Source organism: Emys orbicularis, chromosome 8, assembly GCF_028017835.1.
Source record: "Emys orbicularis isolate rEmyOrb1 chromosome 8, rEmyOrb1.hap1, whole genome shotgun sequence".
In the NCBI taxonomy this organism is placed as follows: Eukaryota; Metazoa; Chordata; order Testudines; family Emydidae; genus Emys; species Emys orbicularis.
In genome coordinates, this window is record NC_088690.1 from 10,366,857 (window position 1) to 10,392,173 (window position 25,317).

Genomic DNA, 25,317 nt, shown 5'->3' on the forward strand with positions numbered 1-25,317 from the left:
AGTGGTGCTTTATGGGCAGCTATCCCAGCATGCAAGTGACTGCGTGATTTTAAAATGGGAGGGGTGGGATGGAGTGTGACGGAGTGTGTTGTGTGTAAGTGGGGGGAGAGAGAGTCGGTTTTTGGGGGGCTGAGAGCATGTCAGCGCGCTGTCTTGTAAGTTCAGACAGTAACAGACCCCCCTCCCCGCCCCCCTCTCTCTCTCTCTCTCTCTCTCTCTCACACACACACACACACACACACACACACGGCATTCCACAGTAACGGCTTGCACGCCGGCTGTCAGAAATGGGGCTTTGAAAGAGCATTTCCGCATTCCTACAGGAGTTCAAAACAATGACAAGAGTGGCCACTCGACTTAAGGGGATTATGGGACATTTCCGGAGGCCGATCAGAGCACAGTAAAGCAACACCTCGTTCACACTGACGCCTGGGCGTTGTAGCCAAGGCGCAGCAAACGTTATTCCACTCGCCGAGGTGAGTACCAGCAGCGCTGTAGCCGCGGAGTCAGAGCGCTCTACGTGCCTTGCCAGTGCGCCCGGGGCTCCTTTATTGCGCTGTAACTCGCAAGTGTAGCCAAGCCCTTAGATTTCAGTACTATTTCTCATTCTGTCCATGCTACCTAAGTTGTAGATGATTGTTCTCCTTTTGCGCACAGGGAATATCAATTCAGATCACTAAATTTATGAGAGACTTGTTTTGGTGACAAAGTAAACTTACTACATAGTCACTTGTCATCCAAATGAAAATTGCCTGCTCTCATGATATTTCATTTTGTTGGAAGATGAGTATGATCTTTGATAAAATGACTGATTTGTTGTGTCTTTTAAAAAAAAAAAAAGTTCAGCTTTACTACATCCCTAACTCACTCAGATATCACTACTGTACTATATAATAACTAAGAAGGCAATCAAAACTCTTTACTCACTGGAGACTCGGGGTTTATTTGTTCAGCTTCTGCTGAACTCTCCCTTTCAGCATTCTCATTAAGGTTAGCAGCTTCACTGCTGCTGTTGCTAAGACTAGAATGATCTGCAGTACCATTAACAAGTAGGTTGTGTGGGTGAGAGTGCCAGTTAAATTGGTTATTTTCCAATTCTTTCAGCTCAAACAGTTTTGTTTCCATCTGCAAAGAGAAAGCATAAATACATATATTCGTATAGCAGCAGGAGAAAATAGCACATACTTTTCTGCTTACACATGGGAGAGAGAGAATGCAGTATGTACCTGAAATTACTGTTTTCTGAAAGTGAGGAATAACAGAGCCACACTCTTGGGTTTCAGCCTCAGGTGTGAGGTTCAGAACATGATTAACACAAAAAAATTTAGAAGAGGAGAAGCCATGTGGTCTAAGAACAGAACTAGATGCTAAGAACTCAGATAAATCCCACTTCTAACAAGAACTTAGTCTATCGAGTTGGATAAATCACAACCTCTCTCACACTGTTTCCCCACCTGGGAAACACCACCCTACCTCATAGGGGTATTGTGAGGAGTAATTAACATTCGTGAAGTACTTTGAAGATATGCAGCAGTATTACCAGCAGAGTCACAGATCCCATTATCCATGAGCACAGTTAAGCTGCATTAGTCCCCAACTGTTATTCTTTTGTTTTTAACAAAGTTAAGACAAAATTGCAAAGCCAACATCTAGCAGAATTCCCACTTTAAGAGAACAAAAATTACACATTAGTCATCTTCTCCAAAGGTGAGTTAATAGACATTTTTAAAGACCAAAAATCTCATGGGATGTCACCATAAGGAGATCTATATTCACATCTACCTATCTATCTGTACCATTTGTTACACTTATATGCATAACTGTAGCATCATAGCACCTCACAATCTAAAGCATTTATCTGCACAACCACCCTGTAAGGTAGGGAAGTATTATTCCATTTTACAGATGGGAACTGAGGCAGACAAACCAAGTCATTTGTCCAAGGTCACAAAGGAATCCTGTGGAGGAGTAGGAAATTCAACCAGCATCTTCTGAGTCCCAGGTAAGTACCTGAACCATTGGACAATCCTGCCACAGCCACCAATGTACTTTCTGTACATTCTTTGTAAGTGGGGGTAGAGGGGGAAATCAGGAAGACCAAAAGAAAATATGAATTCAAAAATCTGTTAAAAAAAAGATTGCTCCTTATTGCAAGAAAAATACAACTAACCACTCAAAAATAAATGTGAGGGACAGATACTCTCTTAAGCGCCTCTTTGCTAATGGAAAAAAAGGAATAAGCAGCTGGAGACAAAGATATTCTCTCTCAACCTGGGTTCACATACCCTGTGATGCAACAATGCCAAGTACATTTGTTTGCTACTCAGCTTCTAAACTACATTTTTTTTTTTCCCCATAGATGCTAGGACTGGAAGGGACCTTCAGCCTATGGCTGAAATCAAGGAGTGTGGATATACTGTACATTATCTCTAAAGGAAAATATACATTTTTATTACTGTATATACTCATTCATAAGCCAAATATTTTTGGTAAAAAAATGACGCATCATATAGTGGGGGTCGGCTTATAATCGGGTCTACACCAAAATTTGATGATTTTAAACTATGGAATTACAATTAAATATCTAATACATTGTCATTTTGTTTACCTGGAGTGTCTGTAGGCATGGAGCAGCCACTTCCCACAGCTCCCATTGGCTGGGAACGGCGAACCGTGGCCACAGGGAGCTGAGGGGCTCCATGCCTGCAGACGCTCCAGGGTAAACAAAACGTCCCGACCCGCCAGCGGCTTACCCTGACGGCCGGGAGCCAAAGTTTGCCAACCCCTGAAATACAGGGTTGGCTTATGAAAGGGTCATACAGTTTTTGCTATTTTTACCTAACCATCTTGGGGGCCATCTTATAAACGAACGGGCTAATGAACGAGTATATACAGTAATTCACATGAAGAAGTGAGGCTTAACACCAAAAATAAAAATGTAAGCGTACAATAACGACATAGCGATGATGGCTGTAAAACTCCCAACATTAAATTGCCGGGTTAAAAACTAAAACAGTGGGGGCGAAAGACCTCTCTGGCTTTAAGATTAAGCTTGATAAGTTTATGGAGGGGATGGTTTGATGGAATAACGTGATTTTAGTCAATAGGTCAATAACGCGCCATCGCAGGTAATTAGTATCAATGGTCAATGCGGGTCTGGCTGGAGAATCTTGCCCGCATGCTCGGGGTTCTGCTGATCGCCATATTTGGGGTCGGGAAGGAATTTTCCTCCAGGGTAGATTGGCAAAGGCCCTGGAGGTTTTTCGCCTTCCTCCGCAGCATGGGGCAGGGGTCGCTTGCTGGAGGATTCTCTGCGACTTGAAGTCTTTAAATCATGATTTAGGGACTTCAACAGCTGAGTCAAGGGAGAGAATTATTCCAGGAGTGGGTGGGTCAGCTTTTGTGGCCTGCATCATGCGGGAGGTCAGACTAGATGATCATAATGGTCCCTTCTGACCTTAAAGTCTATGAGTCTAAATTAAGATTTTTAGGTTCAAAGCTAAAAAACAGACTTACCCATGGAATTCAAAATAAAAAATATCTGGTTTGTATATTAGCAGAAGTGGCTGTGCCTTAACCAAGCAGGAAGAAGGACCCTGACCATAGTGCTCTCTAGCATGAAAACCAAAGCCGCATTAACAGTGGCCTCTAGAGGTGCACTTCATCTTTCTAGTCAAATGAGAAGTACCCTGCTAAAAACTGGTAAGACATTCAGAGAGAAAGAAAAACAGCAAAAAACAAGGATGCATATTAGCTACACTGATGTCCAGGAGTAGCACAGAGAAACAGAGTCAACCACTAGCAAAAATAAAGTTGAGTGTGGGTGTGGGTGTGGGGGGAAGCAGAGAAATAAAAGGGGTTTCAGACCTACCGTATAACCAGAGGGGCGCTAATTCAACTCAGTGATTGCAAATGGAAGCTACAATGCTCTTTTTAAACAGAACACTGAATATATATTGTACATATGGAGCACGTGTGTGCACAGTGGCTAGTGCACCAGTTTACCACCTCTGGATAACTAGTCTCAAACACAAATGAAAATACATTCGATGGTTCTCAATTTAATCCCATTTATGCAATCATAAAAGAATACGACTAGAAGGGACCTCAAATTCAGTGCCCTGCACTCAAGGCAGGATTAAGTATTATCTAGACCATCCCTCACAGGTTTTTGTCTAACCTGCTCTTAATCTCCAGTGACAATGCTCCAAATCACAATACCAACATAAACCTTTGAAGTTTCTACTCAAGATGTGTCAATGACCAGAATAGCAAAGGCTGTCCTGGGTCAGGGCTGGAGTACAAAGCTTAGATAGCAGCACTGACTTGAGCCAAGTATAGTATGGGCAGCTGCTAGTTCCTCACTTTCAAGAAATTTTCTTATAAAATTATTATTTTATTAAGTAAAATGTACATTGTAATATAAACGAGGCCCCTGTATCATCCAAAACATAAGCTCATTGACCTTGGAGACTTTAATAATAGAAATACCATAGCTCGCATAGCATCATCTGATAATTAATATCAGACTACAGTAATATTAACCAGTTAGCAGGAAACAAAATTTGTATAAGGAAGCAAAAGAAAAATGAGCAAAGTAAAGGGAAAAAAACCCAAAAGGGGTGTCTTCTTATGATATATTAACATTTGTTGATACTTTTCCACAATGCCTTACTGAATTGATTTCCTGTTGTGTATCCGCCAGATGCTGCTGAAGAGGTCCCAGCTGTGCTTTCCCTGACTCAACGCACTGCTCTAGCTCAGCAGTTTCTTGCTGCAGGCGACTTAGCTCCTCTTGAGCTTTGGTCAGTTCCTCCTCATATGTTGAGATCTTAGATTCCTGACTCATTACTTCAGCCTTCAGTGAGGCAATCTGCAGAATGAAGGAACACTTCATTAATTAAAACCAAATCCAATTAAAATAGGATATGTTTATCAGAAGCTACTTTCAAATACCAAAAAATAATCAGGAAAAATCCCAGCTGCAATTATTGTATGTTTCCCACTGGAGATTTAAGGCCATATCGACGCTAATATTAAACCAGAGGTAGCCAAAAGTGGGTTTAAATATCATCATGGCTAACAGGGTTTTAGCATGGTTTCCTTGACAAACCTGGACAGATTTTTATATTGATAACACTGTTAGGATGCTATACCTAGAGGGGATAGTTTAGATTCTCGCTATAGATTATCTGGAGTTGATAGCCTATACTACAGTTTACAGAAAAAGCATCTGTCTACATTGCTCAGTGAAAGTGTCAAAATGCTGCTACAACTGTAGTTAACACAAGGATAGTCAGCATGTTTTCAACCCTAGCATGGGCAGGACCTATATGTAACAGGGAATCACTGAACTGCATGATGTTTTCCCCACTTATTGCTCCTCACCCAGCCCTAAGTATCTCACTGTTTTCTCCTACTCAAGCTATGCTCCTCTCCCCAAACACAGTCCCTCTTTAAAAGGGCTATTTTCCTCCAGTGGAGGGCTGGAGCAGACTCCCATCAATAAGGGTCTCAATTGAAAAGAGGGACTACTATGCATATAAACTACCAGAACATACCAAATGGGCCTCTTCAGCACATTTCTGCCTGATATCATTAAGTTGCTCCTCTAACTTGATTTTTTGCTCATCAAGGCCATTAAGGATTTCCTGTGCTTCCTGTTTCTGAGCTTGCAGCTTCTGTAGAGTACTGCTCTCCCTCTGCACTTCACATTGAAGATCCTGCAGAGAAACATTTTTGTCAGTTTCTTTTCCTTGGCCACTGAAAAGGAGTTACTGCATTCCTCTCACTGCAGAGCAACACCTAGAGCCATAAAGGGACAGAGTCAAAATGCTGTTAACTTTTTAAAAACTTGAAAAAAATCAAGCCAGAGATTCCAAAATTATAGCCCCAACTGAAATATAGTAAAACACCTCTTGAAAAAACTATGAAATGACTCTAGAATTACTATTTTCTATCTTCAAGGCACTTTCACAAAATAAATGAATCCTCGGCATTTTAGTAAGGTAACGTCCAGATGCAGCAACAAAGATTAACTGGCTTATCCAAAAAGACAGTTGGGATCAGAATTTAAAATCTAGAGCCCTCCTCTGCTCATACCACTAGATTACATCCATCTGATGCTTTAATTATATTCTAATATACTAATTCGTTTAATTTCTTGGTAATAATGGAAATCTTACCAGCTCAACAAGTGATAATTTCAGTTTACAGAAAGCAAGAGTTAGCATATTTAATATTAATATTCTATAGAGGCATACCTATGGAGTCTTGCTTTTGCAGGACACCGGGCAATTGGTCAGGCTTTGAGAAATGTCCTGCTGTCTTGTGTTGCTTCATGATGGTTCTGTATTTACTCCTCACCCATTTGCAACCTGCACGCGGATCATGTGATGCAGAGCCCAAGCAGCTGAGCCCATCTCCTCTACTGGGCTGGCACAGCACACTGCTCGCTGCAGGTCGGGTTGAGCATGGGTTGCAGTGAGTGGATTGCACATCTGTCCTTGTTCCCCTGACTTTCACTGCACTCTCCCAACAACTCCCAGAGCTGCCGGTTTCCTCCTTTTGACACTCCCGCCCATCCACCATTGGCCAGACCAGCCCCATACTACGATTGCCTACACCAGTGGTTTTCAAACTGCGGGTCGTGACCCAGTAGTGGGTCGCGGAATGTAAGGCACTGGTCAGCACTGCTGACCGGGACATTAAAAGTCCTGTCGGTAGTGCTGCCCGGCTAAGGTAGGCTAGTCCGTACCTGTTCTGACACTGCGCTGTGCCCTGAAACGGCCAGCAGCAGGTCCGGCTCCTAGGTGGGGAGCTCACGGGCCTCCATATGCTGCCCCCACCCCAAGTACTTGTTCCCAGCCAATGGGAGCTCAGGGGGCAGTCCCTGCAGGCAAGAGCCGCAAGGAGCCACATGCCCGCCTCCGCCTAGGAGCCAGACCTGCTGCTGGCCGCTGATGGGGTGCAGCGCAGTCCATGGTGTCAGGACAGGCAGGAAGCCTGCCTTAGCACCCCCGCTGCACGGCTGACCGGGAGCCGCCCAAGGTAAGCCCATACTCCAACCCTGCGCCCCAATCCCCTGCCCCAGCCCTGAGCCTCCCCCCAAACCCGGAGCCCCTTGCTGCACCCCAAGCCCCTCATCCCCGGCCCTACCCCAGAGTGTGCACCTCTAGCCCAGAGCCCTGACCCCCTCCCACACCCAACCCCCCTGCCCCAGCCCAGAGCCCTGTCCCACAACCTGAACCTTTCATTACCGGCCCCACCACCCAGCCCTCACTCCTGCACCCCAACCCTCTGTTCCAGCCCTGAGCCCCTTCCACACCCCAAACTCCTCATCCCCAGTTCCGCTGGGTCGCGGGCATCAACAATTTTGTTCAGCTAGGTCGCCAGAAAAAAAAAGTTTGAAAACCACTGGCCTACATAACAGACTCCTGACTAAGGGAAGGGTGGGATAAACAGTCCCGGAGAAAGGGAAGGGCTGGGGCTGCCTGAAATCAACCTGCTTAAAGTAATATTGTGAAGGCTAGAAAATCAGGGGTAAATGAAGGGAGAAAGGAACTGGGGACATTTAGGGTGTAATGGGGAGAAGCTTGAAAATGTCATTTTTAGTGATGTTGGGAAGTTACTCAGAATTGCCGTAAACTGACTTCCAAATTTTGTCTGGTCAAAATTAGCTTATGATTAATAGAGCTAAAAAACAAAACCCTGTTGGGTTTTGCAAGGAAAAGTGCTTTTATCTCGGAGATCAATCCCACATCCAAGCTTTTAGAAATGAAGAAATTTACCTCTGAGTTACAATGTGTGAGAAGACCCATGAACCTACACAGAGCCCAGCCTGCTATATATGAAATTCTGAGAACTGCCTTCTACATAGATATTACCCTTTTCTACTACTGCATTTACAGGTAACACTTACTTTCATTCCATAAACACTAGACTGGTAAATATGCTGTATTTTTAAGGGTATTGATTTGCTGTATAATATCTAATATCCAATATGCTTTTGGAGGACACTCTCTTTTAGAAGCAGCTTATTAGTACTTTCTTAAGTAAAAAAGTCAGTCACTTCTCCAAGAAATTTACAAATGTTACTTCTACCTTAAATCTACTCCTCACCTTTTTGTATGTTACATTTATGGATTTTTCTAATTTATATTTTATTATGTATCTAATAGGTATGTCTGTAGTGCCCACCACTGTAATTTCTGTGCACCTCACAAAAAGAAGAAAGTTACCCTTGCCGCCCGTGAGTGGCAAAGGAGTGCCATCTCAAAGTTACAGGTGAGGAAATCAGGGCAGAAAGGATGAGTGACTTGCCCAGCATTATACGAATGGCAGAACCAAAACTAGAACCAGATCTCAAGATTCCCATTACAGTGCCTTAAGAAGGCTACCTTTTCTATGACAAATGACCACAATTTAAATCCCTCCATAAAAATACTCGTTCTGATCAGTAATTATTATTTATACTGCAGTAACACCTAGAGACCTCAATCAAAGATCAGCACAATAAGGTCCTATGCGCTGTACAAACACGCAATTAAAAAAAAAGGCAGGCCTACCCGAGAATTAATTATTTAAGTTTTACCTATTAAAATGAGCACTTCGTGTGCAACAGTAATCTCAGTTCACTGCCCAGTTAACTCTCATCAGATGGCAGTGTACTGTAGACATGAGAGGAGAGCAGAGCCTACAAGTGGGAGTTGAAGGAAGATCTGGTGATCACTCTAAATTTTGATGGGAAAGCTTTTCTTGCTCGAAAAGAGGTGGCATGGAAAAAAAATGCAAAGGTGCTTCAACAAGCAGACAATCTAGGCTTGCATTTTTGGAAGAGCAAAGGTAAAGGTTGGTGGCTCAATAAAATGATAGATCTGATAAGAGGGGCTAAATGGTGAAATACCATAAAAGCAAAGGTGTTTTAAGCAGAGGAGAAGGAAGTAGAGTGATACAAATATGGGGAGGATGTGGTCAGGGTTAGGTGTCAGGAAGATGATTAAACAATCCTCTATCATTAAGAAAAAGCTCAGTATAATTGAGATTGCGCCTTCATCTGCTCAAGTAACTGTTTGAACTCTAACTCTATGCTCTTGTCTGCCTAATTTACTGTAAATGCTACACTCATTTTAACAGCAAACTGGATTAGTGAATCTTTCTGTTTTCATTCACTTGTTAGGTAATTCAAACCAATTTGCCAACATCTTCCTCTTGCTAATTAGCTGAACTCCTTTGACTGAAGGGCCAGGTTCCTTTCGGTAACTGACTCCAAAAGCCCAGACATAACATTTTCTTCCTGAGCTGCAGATGAGTAGCTTCGTGGGGGTTTTTTAGATTTAGATTTATAGCCATTCCTAATTTCCATAAGACTCATTCTTACTAGCAAGAACCACATGGAGAGCTGCGAGCTGATTCTTCCTTGCCCCCAGACTTAGAATGCTGCTGCAAGCTTTAGTCTACTTCCTGGACCCAGGCTGAGAGGCTCCTCCCTGAACCCCTGCCTCATATCCTTGGCCCCCACCCACTGTGCTTCTCAGAGACTCACCAAAATGCTAGAAACTGGCCAGTCCTGCAGTTGTAAAACCTCAGAGTTAGCTAGTTTCTTAAAAACAGCTAGCACAACGCTGTTCCCAGTGCTGAACTGAGCCAAAAAGTTATACTTTGCTATAGTAGTCCTTTCCTCACCGGAACGTCAGTTATGCTCTAGACATCCCACAAACCAATGCTGTAATTTATCACATACACCTCTTACTCCTGAGGGCATTCTGCACCAAAAATTTAAAAATTCTGCAAGTTTTATTTGTCAATAAATAAATGCAGAGGCTCCAGCATGGCAGTGGGGAGCACAGACCGCTGGCTGCACAAAGGTGGGAGATCACCCTGCAGCTCCCCCACCACCGGGACACAGACTCAGTAGTGAGACTGCACCCAACCCTGACACAGCACAAGGCCTGGACCTGCCCCAGAAACATCCTGGGGCCCTGCCCCTCTGCACCAGGTGTGGGGCAGGCAGGCTCAACCAGGCGGGATCCAAGTGTGGAGGGGCTCAATGTGGGGGGAATCCAGGTATGGGGTGACAGGATTCTGTGTGGGACAATCTGGGTGTAGGCAGATCACCGCGGGAGGTCTAGGTGTTAGGGGATCTGGATGCACAGAGGCTCATGGGGGGGTTCCAGGTGCAATGGGACTCTGCATGGGGTTCCAGGTGAAGGTGGTTGGGGCTCAGCAGAGTGGTCTGGGTGCTGGGGGAGTGGGGCTTGGTGGGATGGGGATCTGGGTGCAGCTAGTTGGGGGTCAGTGGCGTGGGGGCTCAGAGAGGTGGGGCTTGTCAGGGTTTGAGTGCAGGGAGCTCAGTGGGGGGTGGTTTGGGTACAGGGGTCCAGAGACAGGGGACTCAAGATGCAGGGGTTGAGTTTCGGTGGCTTTGGGTATGGAGGCCTGGGGATGGGGGTGAGGTTCTGGGTGTATGGGGTGAGGCTTGGCAGGGGTGTCTGGTTATTTATGGGAGGTCCGGATGCATGGGGATTGGGCGGATGGAAGAGCAGCTCCCCATACAATGACCCTTCCCTCCCCAGCTAAGGAGCAATGGGGGCAGGAAGCAGGAGAGGATGCTGAGCTTCCTGCAGCTGGGGGAAGTTTCTGGGGGTGGGTCTGACACAGACACAGCCACTTCTTGCAGGGGAGGAGGAAGTCCCCATCCTCTCCTGCCTCCAGCCCAGCCGGGACTAGCTGCCGATCCCAGCTCAGGGGAGGAGCCACTGGCTAGGGTGTCCCCAGCCCTGCAGTGATTTACCTCTCCGCCGGCTGCTCTGGGTGCCTGAAACAATGTACCTGCGCAGCTAGGGAGTGGAGCGTCACTGCTCTTGCAGCTTTCCTTTGCTTCCCTGTCAAAGTCATTTTTCTGTGGGGAAGCAAAGAAATCTGCATGGGACATGAATTCTTCACATGTGGTGCAGAATTCCCCCAGGAGTAACCTCTGAAACAATGCCTTTGCTTAGATGCAACAAAAATTAGCACATAGTTGCACAGAATGTAAACTCACAGTGCTTGCTCTGAACAATTACTGATCAAGGACTAATAATATGTATTGCTCTAAATAAATGAAATGTAAGCATTAACATTTTAATTTCTAATGTGACAAAGAAAAATGTTTATTTAAAACTAGAGCAGAATTCCCAGTCCCTTCAAAAAGGGACATCACCAATTCACATATTACTACATGCTTTTTAATAATCTTAATAGCGACTGTTCTATGTTAGTCATTTACATATCAGCTACAAATATACTTAAAAATTAACTTTTCCATATCTTCATCTGTTCTGCAGGAACAAACAAAAAAACCAGTCTGACTTACATGTACAGAGTTCAGAGTCACACCTGTATGATGCATAGTCAATGTAATATTCATACAAAGATGTAATTATGCATTTTTACAATATTTGAAACAACTTTTATTTTTGTAACTCTTAGCTCAGAGACAGAATGAAGAGAACAGATGCCTCATTTGTTACATCAGATGGTGCAGTGAAAAGTTCTCCTAGCAACTGATACCTAATGTCTTGTGATCTCAGAATCAAGATGAAAAATCTCTTCGCCATTATCTATCAGAACCACTAGATAGGCCCCCCTGGAGCCTATCCCTCAAGTGTGCATGAACACTAGCGTCAGGAACTTGTCTCCTGAGTGCAAAAAAATCAGCACTTTCCAAACCTCCCGACCCAACAAGACGTATGGTTTTACTGAGTGATCTGTTAGCTCCAGAAAGTGAATCAGCACAGTACCAATTTTCATGAGCTGGAATGCATTAAGGGCATAGGAAGGAAACAGAAAAGTAGAGCAGCCAGCCAGAGAAGGCATAAAAGAGGGAAAAGAACAAACAAAGGAAGATGACGAGATGTAGACAAATGAATAGAAGAGCAAGATTAAAATAGAGTTCAGAAGTACCATTTGAGTAATATAATTTTTTTTTGATTTCTTCAAATTCTGTTTAAAGTGTGGTTCACGTCTCACATTGATTACTGGAGCTTTCCATTGTTGTTTGTTTCTTCTCTACTTAACATCCTCCTCCTCTGCCCCAAATTTCTGCACTGGTTTCCTGTCTTACTTCAAATTCAAACTCCTTATCCTCTCCTACAACACCAGACTCATTTACTTACTAATGCCTGTCACTCCTTCTGCTTATTCCAATCTTCTCTCTCTCTTTTCCTATGATAGGCTTTATGCCTTCAATCATGTTGCCCCATGCTAGGAATACACTTCCCTACCCTCATCCACAGAGCTTCCTCTCTTAACAATCCATCATCTCCCTTTCTCATCAATAATTCCCACAGGCTCCCTGTCCTGAACTGTGATCATATTTAAACTGTAACAGCTTCAGGACAGGGCATTGGTCTTAACTCTTTGTAAAGAGTCATGTAGATTTATAGCAATATGTACACTTTTAATACAGGTGATAAAAAAACAGAACTACCACCATATACTTCTCCTCTAGCGTTAAAAGGAGAAGCCAAGACAGAAGGTCATCAGAAATTACACCTTTCCTCACATTTAAAAAACTAAGGGAGTACAGTACTAAAAAAAAGCAATAGTGTGAAAGTTCTAGAAACGGAAATCCAGAGAAGTATTCAAGGTATGGACAGTGAAATGAAATCTTGTACAGACATTCTATAGATTTCACTGCATTATTCTACAGGAAATGGCCTCTCTTTGAATGATAAAAGGCATGGTATACTCAGGACTGGCCTTTGGGGTACACAGGAAGGATATACCCATTTTGGAAGCTCACTATCATGGGCCTTTTTTACCTTAAATATATGAGATTAGTCATTTTTGTTCCTGAAAATCTTAAAAACAAACTGATTGCTGCTTCTGGAAGTCTGACTCAGTTTTTTTTCCTAACAGTCAGTCTTCCATCACAACAGCCCAGGGCTGGCACTAAGGGGTGTGTGAAGACCAGAAGTCAGGGATCTCTCCATTTTGAAAGGAAACCCTGGAGGCTGGGTAGCTGCCCAGAATGCTGGTGATAGTATTAGGGCCAAACACAAGTTGCATCTCAGCCAACTAAATTGGCTCCTCTGTTGAGAAGCCAATGTGGAATCTGGCCATGGAAAAGGTGGTTAGTGTAGTGAAGAGCAGTGTAATCTAGCACAGCCGTTCTCAAACTTGACTGCACTACGACCTCCTTCTGACAACAAAAATTACTACATGATCCCGGGCGGGAGAGGGCCCGAGCCCCGTCACCATGGGTGGGGTAAAGGGGGCCAGAGCCCTGCTGTCCCAGACAAGTCCTCAGGCTTTCGCTACAGCCCCAGGCGGTGGAGCTCAGGCTTCGGCTTCAGCCCTAGGCCCCAGTGAGTCTAACGCTGGCCCTGGCGATCCTAAAATGGAGTCACAACCCACTTTGGGGTCCTGACCCACAGTCTGAGAACCGCTGGTCTAGCAGACTAAACTTGGAACTTGTTCTACTCCCATCTCTGACACAGACTCTTTGGTCTGACAAATCATATAGCCTTTTAGCACTGCAACTGTTTCCCTTGTCTGCCCTGCTACACCCAGCTGTTGGCTTGTCTTAATTCAGGCCCCAATCCTACAGGCATTTACACATACTTAAATCAATTGCCTAGCCACAAGCGCATATAGTGAAGCACATGCATAAGTGTGTACAAGGTCAGGACATTAGTTTGTAAGCTTCATGGCAGGGACGGTCTCTTACTATGTGTTTGTACATTATCCAGTGCAATGCGGCTCTGATTCAAATTGAAGCCTTAGGGTGCTACAATATTTTCTCTTGTGTAAAATAGCAACAATGCTACTTACCTCCTTACAGTGTGTTGTGACAATTAGTTCATTTTTAGAGCACCAATTATTGTCATACACAGAACAAATTAGAGAGAGAGAAAGGACTGCAGAGAGAAGGAGGGATAGAAATGAAAATGCAGTAAGTAGAGGGGAAAGAACAGTAAAGCAAGGGGATGAGACAACAAGGAAGATCAAAAATATTAATATGAAGAAAAATTAGATGAAAGGGTGCTGCTTTTTAAAGAAAAGAAGACAAGTGGAAGGAAGAATGAAAAAGAAGATAAGTCAAAATAAGAGATGGAAGAAGATTAAGGGAGGATAAAAAAATGGAAATAGAAAAGATAGCTGTATTCAGTATATGCAATTTTCTCCTATTGAACTATCCTGAAAAACATCCTATATATTTATTTGTTTGGGAGAAGTGGATAGTTATTCTACCCACATATATTAATACTTCTGACTATGCTGGATTCTACAGATAATTAATCTGTCAAATTCTGTGCAAATCAGAAAAAGAAAGGCATAACAAGAAGCAATGGCTGGAAGTTTAATATATACAAATTCAAATTAGAAATATGGCATATTTATTTATTTTATTTAAACAATGAGGGTGATTAACCACTGGAACAAACTACCAAGAGAAGTGGTGGATCCTCCATCACTTGAGGTCTTCAAATAAAATCTGGAATCCTTTCTGGAAAATATGCTTTAAATCAAACATGTTTCTAGGCTCAATGCAGGAGTAACTGGGTTAAAAATTCTATGGCCTGTATTATACAAGCGGTCAGACTAGATGATCTAATGGACCCTTCTGGCCTTTCAATATAGCTCTTCATATTTTTTAATTGCTGCACTTCAGCAAAACTTTGTTTTTACTGATACTTTATCTAAAATTTCATTCCCATTATTGTTGTTTAGCATCTTTTTATATACACCAAAAAAATGGATTTCTACTGCAGAACAGTATTTCCCAAATCTCCACAACTCATTCGACCAAAGCACAAACCGGGGATGTTCGTGAGATAACAATTTGTCACCACAGAAATAATTTTGGTGGCACAAACACTGGAAAGTGATATTACAAAATGAGTCAGGTAGAAGACAGATTAGAAAGTAAAAAGCTCTGGTACACAGTCAGATATCTTGGTAAACAGCAACACAGGAGTCAAAACACAAAACAGGCATGACAATTTGAATTTGTTACCTTCGTTGTATGTAGCTCTAGAAACACTGGCACACAAACTTTCCCAAAACCCAGATACCAGTTCAACAGCACTGAAATTCATATTACAGTCACAACGTATCACAATATCTATGGCTGACTCTGATCAGAGGAGGAACAACGAATAAGCCACCATGCAGGCCCACTTGATCTTTACATTGACAGAACCTCAAAGCCGTTGCTTGCAGTATGACTGCTTTAGACAATGTCAGTTATTACATTTGTCTTGCATTACCTCTTGGCCTCAAATACTAGATGCACATAATACACTTTAGTAGTGTGATATTCTGTTTTCTTAACAGGAATTAACAGATCAAAAAGTTTTAATTTAGCACTATTTGCCTCCTTTTCAAACAATGCCAGGAATTCAATTGTCAGCAAACACACACACATAAACCATGAGATTCCAGCCAACACCATACAAAATTATTCCTGATGTGTCTCAAACATGAATATTCATGATAGGTTTTACTAGATTATTAAAATTTGATTCCATTAACGTGAGTAGTCAGATTTAATTAACATATTTGGTATAGCAAACTTCTGTTTGACATCTTGTTGCATATTCATTTGGCTGTCATTGTTACTGACATGCCAGGATCTGATTATCTCCAGAAAGGTCATGCAATTAATTACCCCCCAGTCACAAGGAGTATAACATAAAATAGGTAAGCAAAAATTCATAAAACTGTTGTGAGGAAGACACGCCACATTTTACTTCAGTTCAGAAAATGTGAGAAAAATTCCATTATTTATTCTCTATCAAATGTAAACTAAGCTTTTACTGTCCATTGGTAATCCAAAAAGTATTTAGATAATCAGGAGTCATGTTGCAGTAAAATTTTGATTTTTAAATGCAGCAACTCAAGCTGCTTTTGTAACTTATCACTTAATTGAAAGATAGCTTTGCAGCATTTAATACAGGGCTTGGCTGACTATAAGCACCTTAAACCCTGGCATTTAACTGCCTAGATTAGGTCTTTATTCAAAGGAAACAGCAACAACATTTGAATATGTTGATCCTATGGAAAGATTGTCATAGTCCTTTTAAAGTAAAACTATTTAAAAGGATATTTAGACTTTAAAAAATTCACCATGGAGCAACAAATAATCTCCCAACTAGGGATTTACTGTGATGGTCATGAAGAGGTACCATATGGTACAAATCCATTTAATTTGACCAGTTGATTAGTCTTAATTTGCATGGCATTGAAATATCTTCACTGGTTTGTGAAATGCATATATTCATTCTCTCTCTCTCACACACTTTTCTTTTTAAGGTAATCTATTTCTTAGCCAACACCAAGTAAACGGTACGATTTGGTTTAAAGACTCAATCATTATATTTCTATAAGAATGAACGAACACATGCACCAAAAATCAGAAGTGAAATATGAGAAATTCTACAGCCCATTTACCTGGACCTCGCTTGTCCTCAGTTTGATAGTATCTTCTTTCTCCTTCAGTTCCTGTTCCACATTATTCTTTTCCCTAGAAGACCAACAAAATATGCAAGAATACTTAAGAACATCAGTTACAGCAGGTACAGTTATCCAGCCCCCTAATCCTGTCTCTCTTTTTAAATACATAGTGAAACATTAAATAAAGAAAAAAAATTTAGGGTGTCTCCGTTCCTTAAATTATTTACAAAGCAGATGATTATATATATATGCCCAGCATAAAAAAGCCTTCTCATTGAAGAGGGGTTAGGTGAAAAGAACAGCTCAAAAAGGGAAAGGGGGAGGGGGGGGGGAAATCAATGAAATACTGTCTTCAGTGATCTCACTGTTGCCATGGAGCAATTGTCTAATGAAGACTGCTGGGAAAAGTGGGAGGGATTGCATCAGCTTCCATATATTTAACCCTTGGAAACACAGGTAAAACAACTAGGAAACAATTCACAGCACCAGGGAACCAAGTCATTAGCTAGTAAGTTTAGCTGTACTCAAACTGTTTTTGGTACCATTTATAGAGAAGTTTAGAGACAAAGCAAAAATGCTAGTTTGACTTTAACCATTTGAACCCAGAGACCCCATATACAGATATGTGCTGTGTCACATCAAATCTGCTTCTACAGAAATATATTCAAGATTAAGTAACAATGATTACTGATGGCTGGATAATGATCACTGATAAATTCCTAGCTATCATTGATAATGATAGTAATAGTAATAGAAAAAAACCCAAGTCAGCCCGCTTTTTTGATATAATGTGCTGCATGAGCCACATTATATCAAAATACTGTGTGATTTAATTATTAACCGGTCTAAATTATTAGACAAATCAGGATGCTTTTACTATGTTATTAACCAATTGTAGTTGATAAAATAATAATACTTGGTCAGTCATTATGCTGAGAGAATTTATATATTTCCCCTATCAGACTGTTTAAATATGAATATATAGTACTACAGTAAATGAAACCATGAATTCACACTACTGTGGCTCTTTGGGGTAATGCTGATTTGGCTCCTTAACCACAAAGGTCTCAGTGTCACTGGTCTAGAGACTTCAGTCAGGATCAGGAACTGATTCTACCATCTGAAGCACAAAACACATAAGACAGTCCCTGCCCCAAAGGAGCTAACATTCTAAACAGACAAAGAACAGCATGTGGGAAAGGAATAAAAAATACAAGTGAAGTGTCCAGGATGATCTGGCATGCATTTTATTAGTTCATTTTTTTATTAATTTGTTTAAAATTAATTTTATTAAGAGGCAAGGACGAGATGGTGAGTAAGTATGAGATGAAGTTGGAGAGAGGAAAGCAGCAGGAAAGTTTTCCCACACATGCGGATGGGGAGAAAAGGGAAGGCTTCTCGGGCAGCTACCCCTGCCCATGTTAAGAAGTGGTGATGGCTGGGCCTGTCACTATCCCAGTGCTCCTTCCAGATGTTTTAGATAAACTCATCTACCCACAAAGTCAAGGAATGTATTAATTAACAGCAACAGGTTGTCTCCAATCCCCCACTGGTGGTGGTCCCATTACTTCCCCCCCCCCTTTTTTTTAATTTCACAACCACACTCCCTTTCCTGAATCCTCCCCTCTCCACTAACTTAGTCTGTATACTACCAACAAAATAAGCACTTACATTCTATTACACAAGTTCTCCAATCTTGGGGGTATGTACAAAGACTGCCTGGTGATTCTGCCCACCCTCTTTACTTCTACAATCTTTTCTTAAAATCTTGATAGAAACCCTTTATCATTACAACAACTGTTCTACACACACACAACTCTCCAAAGAATTCCACCTGCTTTTCTTCTGTGGTATTTATAATAAAACTTGTCAACTTAGAAATTAACAGAAATTCGGAGCTTGTCTACAGATTAAGTGTACAAACTTCATCTTAATAAAGGTGCATGCGTACCCTGCTTTCTACTGAAAGGACAAGTATCAAGCCTCATAAGACAATATGCCTGTGCTCAAGCCTCTACTACCCAACAGAAAGGAAAAGGAAGATTATGTTTCCCCTTTCCACACACCAGTAGTATTTAAAATCGTATGTTGCACAAACGAATCTAATGCCTTTTAGACCCAACAGTAAACCATGTCAATATGAGGTCAGCACTTCAACGAAGAGTGACCATAGTGAATCTAACAGACGAAATAGCATATGCCAATCGTTTACTCAATTACAATTAGGGTTTAAAAATATCAAATTCTGTTAAAAAAATACTAAAGAAACCATTAGTGAGTAACTAAGATATAAGATTGATGTAATTCTCCTTTACCTACCTCTGCAGATCAACTATCTCATTGTTTAAAGTATCAAGCTCTTTAATTGCAGAAAAATCTGCCACCGCAGTCAGTCCTAGAGAGCTCTGTAAAATAGAAAATAAATACCTTAATTTAATTTATAGAATATAAATTAGACTGACTTAGTATTGAGCTCTAGCGAACAAATAAAACGTAAACTTAATTCTAAGCCTATTCTTATAGAACTGCCCGACTCCACCGCCACTACAGTGAAACTCTTGTGAAAACCATCAGAACTTTCAACTTGCTATAACAAAGTTTGGCTGAAATAAAGATTTAGTGGGTGTACAACTGGTACTGAATTTTGTAAAACTATTTTATTCCATGACCAAGATGCTTAATATTACCACTGTATTGGCAATGGAACAGACCTGGAGAAAATGCTTAAGTAACTACCAGTAAATTTTGGAGCAACAATGACAGGCTCAGGAAAAAGCGGTGTCCACTCCTGTTTGGGCAAGGAGGAGGAGATGGTGGTGATGTCAAGGGGACCCATCATGTCAAGGGGACCCCAACCAAAGGTACTATCATGATAATTAAGTAAAAGATCTGATTGATGTCTCCGAATTACAAATTAACACAACCCAAGCCAATACAAAAATTAGCAACTCTTTCTAATATATAAAGGCTTAAAGATCAAAGGCTTTAAATAAAAAAAAAACCCTATAAAACACTACATTATTCACAAAATATGACTACTGTCAAACTGTATTATCTGCCATAATTACAAACACTTGTTTCTCCTGCAAAAGTTTGTTATTGCATGAACTCTTCCAGAGACACTCAGAACCCTGATCTTAAGCCTTGACATGCAAAAACCTTCACATATACTTTACTTTTAAAAAGCTATTTGATAATTAACACTGAGCTAGTTTTCTATTAATGATTTTAATTTTGCTATTAATTTAAAAAGATATTTCCTGCTCACCTTTAAGGTTTGCAGAAGACTATTGCTTGGAGGATTATTGAAATTTGTATAATAACTTGTACATACAGGGGGACACAGAAAAAAATATCTGAACTAACTAAAGGTGTGAATTTAAAGTGAATTGGTTAAACTGCATTAAGCCCTTGTGTGAACATACTTATTCAGAATTACAATATTTTTAATCAGGCTAATCTTAACTCACTTTGAAAGTAAATTAAAATGAAGTGGATTGAGGCCCCTTTAATTCTGAATAATTATCTCCACACATGGGCTTAATGCAGTTTAACAAATCCACTTTAAATTCACACCTTCAGTTAATTCAGATTTTTCTGAGGCTCCCCATACAGACAAGCCCAAAAGCATGATGCTTTGAGTTGGACATCAAGGCCACCCCACACACTCACCCTGAAGTGGTGTTGGGGCTGGCTCCCCGCTCTGATAATTGTGATCTGGCACATGTGATCTCAGTGCCACTCAGCTTTGCCCTGCCAACCTCTGTCATCATGGATGGGCAGCTGGACCAAATCTGAGTGAGTGCTGTTGCCCCCAGGGCCTCCTCTCTGCACCAGGAGAAGAGTATGTTTGCTTAGGCCAGGACCCAGTGATGGGTTAATCCACCTAGAACCTCCCTGCAACGCTGGACTAGAGAGACCACAGACTGCAGCCATGCTTTAGCAAATATTGTATTAATTCTAGGGTACCCTATTTGCATATGGAGGTTTCCTATAAATCGCACTTGCTTCCTTAAACAGGATTTGGATTATCTCCTTCCTCATCCCAAGAATAAAATTTTCTGCCCAAGAACAGATACAAACAAAGCTGTGAAGTGTAACTACGTAAGTGTCATTTTTAAGTGCAGTCTCACCCAACACAAGTAATAGGGCAACTTTTAGCTTTGAAGTTTTAGGACTCTCAATATTTTAGAGCCGGAAAGAATAAAGTGATGGTCACTTTAACATTACATAAAGCCCTGAAGAACAGTAACTTGAAAGAGCAGTCATATGCAGGGGGGAAAAAGTATATATAAACCTAAACAGCCCTTAGCATAAATATGGAACCATATATTAGCTAAATATATTTTGTACCAAAAAAAGAAAACTGCATGCAATTGTGAATTGTAACATATGGCAATTAGAATGCATGCTCTTGCGTGTATGTTTTTTTTTTTAAATTGAGAAAATAAGAGCTTGCGTTTAATCTCAGTTCTATTCTGAAAAGGGACTCAACATGGCATTGTGGTGTTCCTTGTTCATTGTGTTCCAGTGACTCCAGATCAAACATGCTAAACTTACAAGAAAAGTGTTTTTCTCTAAATGCACAAACTCTGGTCTGGTAGTGCCACCCTCCCTACCCCACATCTTCTCATGCATCACCAGTTATAGAAATTCCTTTTTTAAAGTTTATTTTTATTTTTTGCATACAAAATATTAACGTAACATAATGAAATGAAACAAAACATACATAAATACATGCAAAAGTTGGAACTACTATATAAATAACAACATTCAATGTACATTGTTTGTAATGCCTGGAAAAACCACAATAAACCAACCAACAAAACCTGAACCTGTAGGGGACATGTAGGGCCGTTATACAGATTCTGCAGGCTAAATTATACCCTGTTTTAAACCAGTAACTGAACTGAAGTGTAACCCAGCTTGACTTTCAATTCCAAATGGAGTTGTATGGCCCGGCAGCTAGAAAAGCAAACCTCTTTTTACTTCTAAATTGCACATATTTGGTATGGGAGCGAGTGAAAGACAAATTCCATACAGCTTCAAGGCCATTGTTACACTAACTGCACACTCTTTTTGTAATGCTTATAAATTTGGAGATTACAGAATAGAGGACAAAGTATTAGGTAGAGTCAGGCAGGGTACAATGGTGTTGTTGTCCAGGTTTGGCCACACAAATGTGGCAATTCACTTCAAACCTGACATGAACATAAGAACGGCCATACTGGGTCAGACCAAAGGTTCAGCTAGCCCAGTATCCTGTCTTCCAAGAGTGGCCAATGCCAGGTGCCCGAGGGAAATGAACAGAACAGGTAATCAAGTGATCCATCCCCTGTCGCCCATACGCAGCTTCTGGCAAGCAGAGGCTAGGGACACCATCCCTGCCAATCCTGGCCAATAGCCATTAATGGACCTATCCTCCAGGAATTTATATAGTTCTTTTTGAACCCTGTTAGAGTCTTGGCCTTCACAACATCCTCTGGGCAAAGAATTCCACAGGTTAACTGTGAATTGTGTGAAGAAATACTTCCTTTTGTTTGTTTTAAACCTGCTGCCTATTAATTTCATTTGGTGACCCCTAGTTCTGGTGTTATGAAAAGAAGTAAACAACACTTCCTTATTTACTTTCTCCACACCAGTCATGATTTTATATAGAGCTCAATCATATCCCACCTGTCGTCGTCTCTTCTCCAAACTGAAAAGTCCCAATGTTATTAATCTCTCCTCATACAGAAGCTGTTCCATACCCCTCATCATTTTTGTTGCCCTTTTCTGAACTTTTTCCAATTCCAATATATCTTTTTTTGAGATGGGGCGACCACCTCTGCACACAGTATTCAAGATGTGGACGTACTATGGATTTATGTAGAGGCAATATGATATTTTCTGTCTTATTATCTATCCCTTTCTTAATGATTCCCAACATTGTTTGCTTTTTTGACTGCTGCTGCACATTGAGTGGATGTTTTCACAGAACTATCCACGACTCCAAGATCTCTCTCTTGAGTGGTAACAGCTAATTTAGACCCCATCACTTGATATGTATAGTTGGGATTATGTTTTCCAGTGTGCATTACTTTGCATTTATCCACATTGAATTTCATCTGCCATTTTGTTGCCCAGTCACCCAGTTTTGAGAGATCCCTTTGTAGCCTGCCTGGGACTTAACTATCTTGAGTAGTTTTGTATCATCTGCAAATTTTGCCACCTCACTGTTTACCCCTTTTTCCAGAACATTTATGAATATGTTGAATAGGACTGGGCCCAGTACCGACCCCTGGGGGACACCACTATTTACCTCTCTCCATTCTGAAAACTGACCATTTATTCCTACCCTTTGTTTCCTATCTTTTACCCAGTTACCAATCCACGAGAGGACCTTCCCTCTTATCCCATGACACCTTACTTTAAGAGCCTTTGGTGAGGAACCTTATCAAAGGCTTTCTGAAAATTTAAGTATACTATATCCCCTGGATCCCCCTTGTCCATATGCTTGTTGACCCCCTCAAAGAATTCTAGCAGATTGATGAGGCATGATTTCCCTTCACAAAAACCATGTTGACACTTTTCCAAAAAAACTCCCCTAAAGAGGGAGGGATAGCATAGTGGTTTGAGCATTGGCCTGCTAAACCCAGGGTTGTGAGTTCAATCCTTCAGGGGGCCATTTAGGGATCTGGGGCAAAAAGCTGTCTGGGGATTGGTCCTGCTTTGAGCAGGGGGGTGGACTAGATGACTTCCTGAGGTCCCTTCCAGCCCTGATATTCTATGATTAAATATGTTCATCTATGTGTCTGAAAATTTTGTTCTTTACTATAGTTTCAACCAGTTTGCCCGGTACTGAAGTCAGGCTAACTGGATTGTCATTGCCGGAATCACCTCTGGAGCCCTTTTTAAAAATTGGCTCACATTAGCCAAGAGACATGCAGCTCTAAGACTAGTGCCTCTCAAATCCAGACTTGGAGTCATAATCAAAACGCACAATTGTTTTTCACAGATCAGGATTCCCAGTGAACTAGGATTTCTGATGGCATCTGCACTCATCCGAAAACTGAAATGAATACTTTAAAAACAGTTCTTTCGGGCTGCAGAGCGGCGCACTGGTAGCCATGTAAGTCTGCTGTAAATTAGATCAGCCCCAGGGATCCACCCACACAGAACTCATGGCAGGATCAGAGCTTTACTTGCCTTTTCTCCACAGGGGCAATCAATTCAAAAGCCCTTTCATTATCTGACCTCTTTAGAGGTTTGAAGATGTTTAAGGGCCTGGATCCACCCTGCTAAAAGACCGTTGAGGCTTTTTAGAAATGGCTGAGATAATGTTGGATCGTGAGAGGCACTAGCCTCCCCCCAACATACAGTATCCCATCAAGTCTCTTCTTGAGGTCACCTCTAAGAACAAAATCCTTCTCTAATATTAAGAATTGGCTAATTGACAGATCTCAAAAAGTTGTTTTCAGTGGGGAACCATCACAAAGTAGGGGTGACTCTAGTGGGGTTCTGCAGGGATCGGTACTATGCCTCATACTATTCAATATTTTCATCAATGATCTAGAAGTAAATATAAAATCACTGCTGATTAAATTTAAGGATTAGACAGAGTGGTGGAGTGATATATAATGAGAAGGACAGAGCAGTCACATACAGCAATCTGGATCACATGGTAAATTGGACACATTCAAAATGCGTTTTAATGCAGCCAAATGCAAAGTTATACCTCTTGGAACAAGGAATGTAGGCCATACCTACACAACGGGAGACTGTATTATGGGAAAGGATTTGGGGGCATAGTGTTCAAGCAATTCAACAGGAGCTCTCAATGAGATACTGTGGCAAAAATAGCTAATGAGGTTCTTGGATATATAAACAGTGGGGGGTAGTGAGGTGATTTTACTTCTGCATACAGCATTGGTGAGACCAATACCAGAATACTTCATCTAGTTCTGGTGCCCATATCTTAAAAAGGATGTTGAAAAATTGAACAGATTGCAGAAAATTAATTAACCTATTACATCACCTACTCTCTTCCCCCAAGAAACCAATTATATTAATTCTTGCTGACAGTCACATTAGTAAAGATAGAACTCTACCAGGAAAATGATTTCTTGTCAACCCATTTCTTTCCTCCACCCCAACAGTGAGTCATGCTATATAATTACACCTGTTGACATTTTTTGCTACTAGAATGTCATCACATTGGCAGAGGGAATCAAAAGAATAATGGTGCAGCTGAACAGTTCTCACTCTGCACAAGCCACAATATGTGATGCCATTTCAGTGGCTGTCAGCAGCACTTGTTCCCCTCCCCACCTTGATTTTTAGCCATCCCGTATAAATCCCAAGTAGGGACATGTAGTTGTCTACACTGGATATTTTATTGCATAAAAGAGCATCTCTTTTGAGAAGAGCTGCATGTTCAGTCAGCTGAACAGATTAATAAGTGTTCATCAATTCCCTTGTAATGTTCAAAAGAATGGGAGGGATTTACAGAACCAGCTGAAACCCATATCCTTCCCTCGTTTAAATTATTTCTTAGTCGATTCGTATATTGAAGTTAAAATTCACTGCAAATCTCAGTTGATCTCAGTATTTTAGGAATGCTAAGAAGATATCATGTGATGCACTAAAAAAAGTAGCAAGCAATACTGATCTCAACTACTGTACAAATCAAAGTCTGGACATTAAATGTTTCACAACACCTTCTGTAACAGCATGGATATTCGCTCCAGTGATAGTGCCAGTTATCAGTTTGGGGGTATTTACACTTTGTCTTAGCATTTTCTCTGCCGTTTCAATGGGATAAAACATGTCACTTTCTATTCTGAACTTCAGCAGCACACAAAAATCACAACAGCTACCAACATTTGCCCCCCCCCC

General features: G+C 41.3%; 1 protein-coding gene across 1 annotated transcript in view; it reads right to left on the reverse strand.

Annotated features, from left to right (window-relative positions):
* The window catches only part of EPS15 (epidermal growth factor receptor pathway substrate 15), a 103,792-nt gene that overhangs the window by 26,653 nt on the left and 51,822 nt on the right, over positions 1 to 25,317 (reverse strand). Inside the window, 5 exon segments of the mRNA XM_065409191.1 lie at positions 928 to 1,125; positions 4,676 to 4,873; positions 5,562 to 5,723; positions 16,438 to 16,510; positions 18,760 to 18,845. Of these exon segments, the coding sequence (XP_065265263.1) occupies positions 928 to 1,125; positions 4,676 to 4,873; positions 5,562 to 5,723; positions 16,438 to 16,510; positions 18,760 to 18,845 (717 nt within the window).